This window comes from Nannospalax galili, unplaced genomic scaffold (genome assembly GCF_000622305.1).
Source record: "Nannospalax galili isolate Female #2095 unplaced genomic scaffold, S.galili_v1.0 scaffold363, whole genome shotgun sequence".
NCBI classification, from domain to species: Eukaryota; Metazoa; Chordata; class Mammalia; order Rodentia; family Spalacidae; genus Nannospalax; species Nannospalax galili.
The window spans coordinates 1549572-1560342 of record NW_008351176.1 but is presented as its reverse complement, the minus strand read 5'-3'; the positions used below and the strand labels follow the sequence as shown (position 1 = coordinate 1560342).

Below are 10771 nucleotides of genomic sequence, written 5' to 3'. Positions count from 1 at the left end.
GAACTGGAATTATGGACAGTTGTTAGCTGCCATGTGGGTGCTGGAAATCGAACTGGGTCCTCTGGAAGAACAGCAAGTGTTCTTAACTGCTAAGCCATCTCTCCAGGCTCCCTCAAATTGCTTTTTTTAAAAAAATACTTTATTTATTATTTTTATTTTATGTGTATGCATGTATTGCCTACATGTAGGTAAGTACACCCGTGTCATGCAATGCCTGGAAAGACAGAAGAGGCTGTCGGATCCCCTGGAACTGGAGTTATGGACAGCTGTTAGCTGCTATGTGGGTGCTGGGATTTGAACCCGGGTCTTCTGCAAGAACAGCTAATGTTCTTAACCGCTGAGCCATTTCTCCAGCCTCCTATTCTTTCATTCTTAAAAAATCTTGACATTTGGGGTTGGGGATTTAGCTCAGTGGTAGAGCACTTGCCTAGCAAGCTCAAGGCCCTGGGTTTGGTCCTCAGCTCCAGGGGGCGGAAAAAAAAAAAAAAAAAAAAAAAAAAACGACATTTAAAAGGAAAAACCAGGTTGGGAAGGTAGCTTGGTTTATTCGTAGAGTGCCTGTTTTGGCATGCTTTCAAGCCTTCATTCTTTGATTCCCAACCCTTCAAAAATAAGTAAATGAATGAATAAGTAAGTAAATAAATAAATAAATGACTCTAAGAGCACAGTTAGACTTGAACGCTAGGAATGTAGACTTTGGGGGCTTTTTTCTGTTTTCCAAATACATTTTTTTCTGGAGTAAATATTTTCATAACTTTCTTAAAAGATTTAGATAGATAGATAGATAGATAGATAGATAGATAGATAGATAGATAGATAGACAGATAGACAGATAGATAGATATAAATATATGTGTGTATATGTATTTTGTCTGCATGCACAAATGTGGTACATACATCTCTGGTGCCTGTAGAAGCCAGAAGAGGGTGCTGGAGTCCCAGGAAGAGGAGTTACAGCTAGTTGATAGCTACCATGTGGGTGCTGGAAACCAAATTTGGGTCCTCTGCAAGGGCAACCAGTGCTCTAACCACTGAGCCATCTCTCAAGCCCCGAAAATTCCCATCTTTAAAACAAAGACTCTTCTCCATCACCCCATTCCCCAGTTCCCTTCCAGCACTGAATGCTGGCCCCATTTCACCGCTCCATTTGTAGGCACACTCCTCTGAGTTGACATTTGCAACTCCACTTCTGCCCTCACCATTCTCTCCTGAGTGTGCCTTCAATCTGACTTTCATCTTCACTTGTTTACTGAATCAGCTCTCAATAAAGCCATCCAAAAACTGTTTTCCATAAATAATGATCAATTTTCAGTTTACAACAATATACTTTGACCCAAGTGGCTTTCTCCTTCTGCACTTAGCTACTGGGATACCACTCTCTCTGGCTCCCACTGATCGCCCATTCTCAGCCTCTACTGGTAAATCTTTTATCTTTTTAAAAAAAAATACATTTTATTTATTTTTTGTTTTGTTTTTTGGTTGGGGGGGTTGGTCTTTTTTTTTTTCTCCCTGTAGCCCCAGCTGTCCTGGAACTCACTATGTAGACCAGGCTGGCCTTGAACTCACAGAGATCTGCCTTCCGAGTACTGGGATTAAAGGCATGCGCCACCACGCCCAGCTCTTATTTATTATGTTTATGTGTATGAGTGTATTGCTTATACGTATATAAGTGCACCCTTGTCATGAAATGTCCACAGAAGTCAGAAGAGGGTATCAGAGCTCTTGGAACTGGAGTTACAGATGGTTGTTAGTTGCCATGTGGAAACTGAACCTGGGTCCTCTGCAAGAGCAGTCTGTGCTTTTAACGGCTGAGCCATCTCTCCAGCCTCCACCTTTTATCTTTTCAAATTCTAAACACTGAAGTTTCTGAAGTTCAGTTTTTGGTTTGGGTTTTGTTTTGTTTTGAGACAGGAATATAACCCTAGCTGGCCTAGAACTCACTATGTACACCAGGCTGGCCTTGAAGTCACAGAGATCCACCTGCCTCTGCCTCCTAAGTGCTAGGATTAAAGGCAAGTGCCACCACATCTGGCCCAGTGAAACCTTGAAATCCCTAACAGGCATATGCAGAGGTTTATGTCCTAGGTCATTCCAAATCCAGTCCAACTGACCATCAAGATTAACCATCACAGGTTACATTCCAATATTCTTACCATAAGTTGAAAATACCATATCAAAATGCATTTAATACACCTAACTTTCTTACCATCACAGTTTAGCAATATAGTATATACTATAGAGTGTTGGCTGTCTGGTTTTGTGATTGCATGATAACTGTGAGCTGTGGATCACTCCCACTGTTCAGCATCACAAGAAAGTATCATACAATATACTGCTGAGAAAAAAAAAACACTAAATTTAAAACTCAAAGTACAGTTTCTACTGTACTTTCACACCATTGTAAAGTTGAAAAACCGTAAGTTGAAGTGTGAGCTGGGAATCATATATAACTACAAACCTAGTTTTATGCACAATGAAAACACTAAAAAGTGAAAATGAAAGAGAGCTATTTCAGGCAAACTAGGATTATAAGGAATCTATAGGATGAACTGTAAGCAGAAGGAAACCACAACAGTGCCTCCTCTCGGAAGTTCTGCTGTCTTTGGTTTTAATTATCTGTGGTCTCAGTCACCCATTGTCACATCAAGTAGTTTTAAATGAAGAACTGCATGAACTTGATGAGTCATCTAAAGAGGAAAAGGAAGATGAAAAGAAGAAACTGAGCTGGGTATGTTAGCAGCAGATACCTGTAGCTCCAGCTGTGACTGGGAAAGGCAAGCAAGGAAGGGAAGTATCATGTGGCAATGTTAAACATCCGCTGGGGATCCTCTGTCTCTCCAGGAGGTAAGCAGGAAAGTCTTGTAATCTCAAGTGGAAGCTGAGATGTAAAGGTTACAACAATTAGGACTGGAGCGATAGCTCAGTAGTTAAGAGTACTGCCTACTTTTGCAGAGGAACCAGGTTCAGTTCCTAGTACCAACATGGCAGCTAACACCTGTAACTCCAGACACCCTCTTCTGGCCTTTGCTGGCATTGCATGCATGGGTGCACTTACATACATGCAAGCCAAACTCATACACATTTAAAAAAAAAAAAAAAATCAATCGTGCTGGGATTGGCTCAGCGGTTAAGAGCACTGACTGCTCTTGCAGAGGACCCGGGTTTAATTCCCAGCACCCATATGGCAGCTATGAACCGTCCTTAACTCCAGTTCCAGGGGAATCTGAAGCCCTATTCTGACCTGCTAGGCATTGCATGACACAGGTGTACTCACATACATGCAGGCAATATACTCATACACATAAAATAAAAATAATATTTTTTTAAATAAATAAATCAGGCACTGGGTGTGGCAGCGCACGCCTGTAGTCCCAGTACTCGGGTCAATAAATAAATAATTAATTAATTAAATAAAATTTGTTTTAAAGATATAACAATCAAGGGCTGGAGAAATGACTCAGTGGTTAAGAGGACTGGCTGCTCTTGCAAAGGACCTAGGCTCGATTCCCAGCACCCACATGGCAGCTAACAATTGTCCATAACTCCAGTTCCAAGGAATCTGAAGCCCTCTTCTTGACCTCCTTGGACACTGCATGACACAGGTGTACCTACCCACAATGCAGACAATACACTCATACATGTAAAATTTAAAAACAATAAATATTTTTTAAAAGATATAATAATTGCTGGGCATGGTGGCACACACCTTTAATGTCAGCACTCAGGAAGCAGGTGGATCTCTGTGAGTTCAAGGCCAGCCTGGTCTACATAGTGAGGTCCAGGCCAGCTGGACTACAAGGAGACCCTGTCTCAAAAGGCCAATAATAATAATAATAATAATAATAATAAAGATATAACAATCAAGTTGGGCATGGTCATCTTTAATCTTAGCACTTGGGAGGCAGAGGCAGGCAGATCTCTGTGAGTTCAAGGCCTGGTCTACATAGTAAGTTCCAGGCCAGCTGAGGCTACAGGGAGACCCTGTCTCCAATAAAAGACCAAAAAATAAAAAATTAAAAAATAAAGTAACAGTAGTAACATGTTTCAGGAAGGACTAAATGGGAATATTATCCAGAAGAAAAACAAAGATATTAAATCTAGACTACTATAAATCTAATATAAATTATATTTCTATATTAATAAAAAATAATAGAAATGTAGAATTTGCAAACTACTACAGGAGAAAAATAGATAAAACCAATAAATTGAAAAGGAATTAAAAGAAATAGAACATGTAGGAATAAATAGAAAGTAAAAAGATAATAATTTGAGGGGCTGGAGAGATGGCTCAGCAGTTAAAAGCACTGGCTGCTCCTGCAGAGGACCCAGGTTTAATTCTCAGCACCCATATGGCGGCCAACAACCATCTGTAACTCCAGTTCCAGGAGAATTGGATGCCCTCTTCTGACTTGTGTGGGCATTGTCCAACACAGGTGCACTCACATACATGCAGACAATATATTCATATACATAAAATAAAATATTTTAAAAGATAATAGACTTGAAATTAAATATGCCCATAGTGACACTAAATGTAATAGATTACATATTTCAATTAAAATATAAAGACTATACAATTAAAAATTTTAATTCTGCCAGGTTTGGTTCCACATGCCTTTAATCCCAACTCTCGGGAAGCAGAAGCAGGCAGATCTCTCTGAGTTCAAGGCCAGCCTGGTTCACATAGTGATTTTCAGGTGGGTTAGGACTAGGGAGAACATGTCAAAAAAAGAAAGAAAGAAAAGAAAAAGAAAAAGAAAATTTTAATTCTCCCTGTATGTCACTTACAAAAAGCAACCTTCTAAAACATAACCAGAAAGACTGAAAGTAAAACATAAAGATATGACAGGAGAAAAAAAAAACCTGGAGCCCAGTGTGGTGGCACATGTCTTTAACCCCAGCACTCAGGAGGCAGAGGCAGGAAAATCTCTGTGAATTTGAGGCCAGCCTGGTCTACATAGTGAGTTCTAGGTCAGCTGGGGCTACAGTGAACACTGCCTCAAAAAAAAAATCAAGCAAAAAATAAAAAACTGGTATAGTAACTGTATCAATGTGGGATAAATTATAATTTTTAGATATGTTTTTCTTATTTTAATTTTATGTGTATGAGTATATTGCCTGCATATGTAATTGCACCTGTGCCATGCAATGCCCACAGAGGTCAGAAGAGGACACCAAATCCCCTGGAACTGAAATTACAGTTGTTAGCTGCCATGTGGGTGCTGGGAACCAAACCTGGGTCCTCTGCAAGAGTAGTCAGTGCTCTTAACCACTGAGTCAATCTCTCCAGCCCTGATAAATTATATTTTTAAAACATTACTTTGCAGGGTGCAGTGATGCACACCATTAGTCCCAGCACTTGGGAGGCAGAGGCAGACAGATATCTGTGAGTTCAAGGCCAGCCTGGTCTACATAGTGGGCTCCAGGAAGACCCTGTCTCAAAAAGATAAAAAGGAAAAACACACACAAAAAAAAACAAAAAACAAAAAAGAAAACCCACATTACTAACCAGTCCTGGTAGTACAAGTCTGTAATCCCAGGTACTTGGGAGACTGAGGCAGGACAATCAGAAATTCAAGGCCTAAATAGACTACAGAATGAATTCAAGGCCAGCCCTGGCAAATTAGTAAGATCTTATCTCAAAAAGTAAAAGAAGAGGGCTAGAGATGTAGCTCAGTAGTAGAGCACATGCCTAGCATGTACAAGGCCCTAGGTTCAATCCTCAACACTGAAAAAGAATATATTAGAGAAAACTGGCCACTTCATACGGGTACAAAAAGTTCAATGTGTGAGAAAAAATATATCTTATTTTTAAATTTATTATGTTTTCTGTGTATGAGTGTATTGCCTGCATGTGTGTAAGTATACCCGAGTCACGCAATGCCTGTGGAGGTCAGAAGATGGCATCAGCTCCCCTGGTACTAGAATTACAGATGGTTGTTAGCCACCATGTGGATGCTGGGAATCGAACCCCAGTCCTCTGTAAGAGCAGCCAGTACTCTTAACCACTGAGCCATCTCTCCAGTCCCCCATAGAAAAATATACCTTATTAAAAGCTGTTTGTACCTAAAGCTGGGTGTTGGTGGCCCATACCTGTAATCTCAGCACTTGGAAAGCTCAGGTAGAAGGATTCTGAGTCGAAGGCTAGTCTGAGTTATATAGCAAGACCCTGTCTCAAAAATAAGTTGGGGGGGGGCGTGTAGAAAGATGGGTCAGTGCTTAAGCATACTTCTTGCTCTTCCAAAGGACCCAAATTCAGATTCCAGCACCTAAGTTGGGTGGTTCACAACCAGCTATATAACTCCAGCTCTGGGGAATCAGATACCCTCTTCTGGCCTCCACTGGCATTGCACACACGGCACATGAGAGAGACAGACAGACAGAGACAGAGACAGAGACAGAGAGACAGAAATAAAATAATCTAAAACCAAAACAAAAATCTGTATGTACCTAATAAGACAGTCATAGGTTTTTGTTTGTCTCTGTTTACTGGGGATGAAACCCAGGGCCTTGAACATACTAGGCAAGGATATCCCCAGCCCAAGGCAGTCTCATAATATATACAGGCTGTCAAAACTGAATGTAAGTGTAAAGCATATGTGGTGGTACACACCTTTAATCCCAACACTTGGGAGGCAAAGGCAGTCAGATCTCTGTGAGACTAAGGCCATCCTGGTCTACATAGTGAGTTCCAGGCTGGCTAACTGGGGCTACAGGGAGACCCTGTCTCAAAACAAAACAAAACAAAAAAACAACCTGAAAAAAACAAACTGAAAGTAAATGTAAACAAATCCATGACGATATTGAGATATTAACATGTCATTCAGTAATTAACAGAATAAGCAGTCAGAATATCAATAAGGATACTGAAGGCCTGAGTATTAACAAGTATGATCCTTGATCCAACTGGACACATATCTATAAAATGGTACCACACAATACAGCATACATTCTTTTCAAGTACATGAAACATTAAAAATAAATTCACTAGGTCAGGCATGGCAGTCTCAGGACTCAAGAGGCTGAGGCAAGAGGATTGCTGTGAGCTCCAGGCCAGGTGGGCAAGAACTAAATCCACAGTGACCACGGCCCCTCTCACCTCATCTCCTACTGCATTTTCCTCTCACCTGTGCTTTAGGCACACTGGAATACCCCAAGTCCATTTCTGCCTCAGGGACTTTTCAACTATCTTTTTCTCTCTGCTTAGAATGTTCTTCTTTGACATGGATAATTCCCCTGTTCATTAAGAGACCTCTTAGCTTTATAGTTCAGTTTGTTAAGAGAATGGCTTTCCCTCAACACTATAAAATCACACGCATGATGACATTTGCTACCTAGTTCAATCAGAAATGTAAGCTTCTCGAGGAGAGATTCTGTTTTGTTTCCTTCTCACTCTAGCACCTACAAGTGACTGCCTCATCATTTCCAATTAATACTGTTAAATTAATAAAATAAAATCTGAAAAAGCCAAATATTTTAGAACCTGTGTATTGTCAAAGATAGTGTTAGTGACATGGCTTAGCAGGTTAAGGGCACCTGCCACCAAGTCTTACAACCTGAGTTCAATATCCAGATTGAATTTGGTAGAAGGAGAGAATTGACTCCAAGTTGTCATCTGACCTCCACAAGCATGCCACGGTGGCACTTGCCACACATGCATGTCGACACATGCACAGACACACACACTCACACACAAATAATTTTTTGAATTTATGTTATTTACTGTGTATCTGTTTCTGATTTATACCTCATCTCCACAATTTCCACCATGAAGAGATCAATAGGGTAACATGATCTTCTAATAGCCAAGACAGCATCCACTACAGACTGCAAGAGAAGTGTATGAAAACAGCAAATTATCTGAACTACTAAAAGAAACCCCTGTCTCAAGTAATCAATCCCAGACTAAACACATAAAGGGGTACAAGTTTCAAAGCCTAAAGCACATCCACCAAGTGCCACATCCAGCACATTTGTATTTCTTAAGGTAAATTAATAACACAGCGTTCTGATTTGTGAATTTGGCTGTTATGAATTAATTGTTCCTGACAAACAAATATATTCAAGTTTCAGAAACTGCAAAGCTGAGAAGCAATGATCTAATCAAATGATAACCACTTGATAACAATCTCCCAGAGATATCCAGTCAGTTTTGTCAGCACATTCCATATATTTTACCTTTAGAAGTAAATAAAACAAATATGCATTTCCCAAATGTGAATATTATTTATCAGATCAATCATGCGTCATTAAAATGGTAACTACAAGGCACACTGCCAAAACATCTTCCTCATGCTTCACCACATATAAGCTAATATGGACCTCTAGGTTTAGACTAATATATTTCTGAGTGTGCCCACATGAGATAACCAACAGACAGCCAAGTCCCTTACAATTTTTAAATCCCATAGTATTAATATGATGTTTTATAAAAATTACAAATACTGCTCTGGCCAATCAAATTCTTGCCTTTTTGACTTACATTTCTAAAAAATCATATGCAATACTTGGCTATCTTATAGGAAAAAGAAAAATATCACCATGTGTTTGGCTATACTCACTAAACAAAAGCTTAATCACGTACCTCTGTTAACACATCAGCCAGTTCAGTATGAACTTTTGTTCACAGGGATGTTCTAGCCACGTCTAAGGGGATTTCTCTTTTCATCTCTTTTTCTACTTTAATTTCCTCTAAAACTTCAAGAGCTTTTATCTTTGCATTTCAAATCTTTCTGCTATGATTCTAGGGTGCAGGCCCTGTTATATTAGCATAAAATCATAAATTATATAGAAAATCATATAAGTGAAAGTTAACTATGCTCTCAGATGAATAAGCTTGCTAAATAACAGTATTGCTGGGCTAGAGGGATGGCTCAGCAGCTAAGAGCAGTGGCTGCTCTTGCAGAGGACCCAGGTTTGGTTCCCAGCACCGACTGTTGGTTAACAACCATTCTAACTCTAGTTCCAGTGGATCCAATGCCCTCTTCTGACCTCCATGGGGCATTGCACAACACAGGTGCACTTACATATATGGAGGCAATACATTCATACACATAAAATAAAAAATAATATATTTAAAATACAGTATTATCCACATCAATGACACTAATGTATGTGTAATTTAGAAGTCATTTTCAGTGCTTTGTATCTGAAATAATCTTAAACTTAGAGAAAGGTTGCAATAAGAAAAATTATAAATTTGTTCATTCATTCACTCATTTGGAGATAGGATATTGCTACATAGCCCAGGCTGGCTCCAAACTCATGATCTTCCTGCCTCAACTCCCAACTGCTAGGATTTCAGGTATGCAACACTATGCCCAGCATAACAGTCTTTTTTCCCAAAACCTATGGCCATATCATTTAGGCACAAAATATTACCTTCAGTATAGAGAAAAGAGGCAGCACTGACTTTGAGAAAAGTGGTAGACTGACACCTCTTCACCCAGTGGTTAAAGTTAACATCACAGTGAAGGTCAGATAGTGATTTTGATCCCCCTGATAGAAAACATTAAGAATACCACAGGATTTCTTCCCCAAAATTAATAGCCTGAATCTAATCATGAGGAAAGAAACAGTATCAATTGAGGGGATTATCTATAAAATAACTGGTCTTTGCTAGTTAAAGGTAGCAATGTGAGGCCAGTGAGATGGCTCAGGAGGTAAGAGTGCTTGCCACCAAGACTGGCAACCTGAGTTCAGTTCTGGGACCTACGTGGTGAAGGAGAAAACTGACTCTTGAAGGTTGTCTCTGATGGCTACACACACACACACACTCAAATAAATAAATAAATGTAATTTTAAAATAAAAGTAGCAATGTCATGAGCCATAAAACCCCTCAGGAATTATTTCAGCTTAAAGGAGACTGAAGGGGCATGGCAACCAAAGGCAATGCATTATTATAGATTCTCCTTTTTCTATAAAAGACACTCTTAGAAGTGGTGAAATCTGAATAAAATCTGCAGATTAGATAACAGTACTCTGTGAGTGTATCAACGTCAATATTAATTTTCTGGGTTTTTAAAATTTCTTGTTTTATATAATTATATTGTGACTATATTGGAGAATTCAGTGACTTAGAAATTTATCTACACAGTAAAACACTGTCTCAAAGAAACAAAAGTTTATACTGAAATAACTAGATCATATTTGCAACTTACTCTCACACCATTCAGAGAAGTTATGATGGCACATACGATATATAATATATATCTGAGAGAGTAGAACAGAGGTGAAATAACACACTTAGAAAATCTGGTGAAAAGCCTATATAGTAATTCTTTGCAATAGTCTTGCAACTTTCCTGTAGGTCTAAAATTTTCACCAAGGGCCTGGTGAGATGTATACTCCTTTAATCCCAGAAGCAGAGGCAGATGAATCTCTTTGAGTTCAGCCTGGTCTACTAGCAAATTCCAGGCCAGACAGGGTTATGCAGTGAGACTCTGTCTCAATAAATTGTAATAAAATTTTGATCAAATAAAATTTTCTGAAACTAGGTTTTATTTTGTAGCCTAAATTGGCCTCAAAGTTACAAATATCCTGCCTTAGCCTCCTGAATACTAGACTTATAGGCATGTGCCACCAGGCCTCATTCACAAAATAAAAAAAAATTTGTCTGAGACAGGGTCCCCCTGTAGTCCCAGCTGACCTGAACTATGTAGAGCAGGCCGACCTTGAACTCAAAACGATCTGCCTGCCTCTGCCTCCCGAGTGCTGGGATTAAAGGCGTGCACCACCATGCCTGGCTAAAATAAAAATATTTTAAATAATG

General features: G+C 39.4%; 1 protein-coding gene across 1 annotated transcript in view; it reads right to left on the bottom strand.

Moving 5' to 3' along the window:
* The window catches only part of Cct6b (chaperonin containing TCP1 subunit 6B), a 49302-nt gene that overhangs the window by 29460 nt on the left and 9071 nt on the right, over positions 1–10771 (bottom strand). The window contains 3 exon segments of the mRNA XM_029553580.1: positions 7723–7826; positions 8584–8720; positions 8723–8756. Coding sequence (XP_029409440.1) covers positions 7723–7826; positions 8584–8720; positions 8723–8756 — 275 coding nt within the window.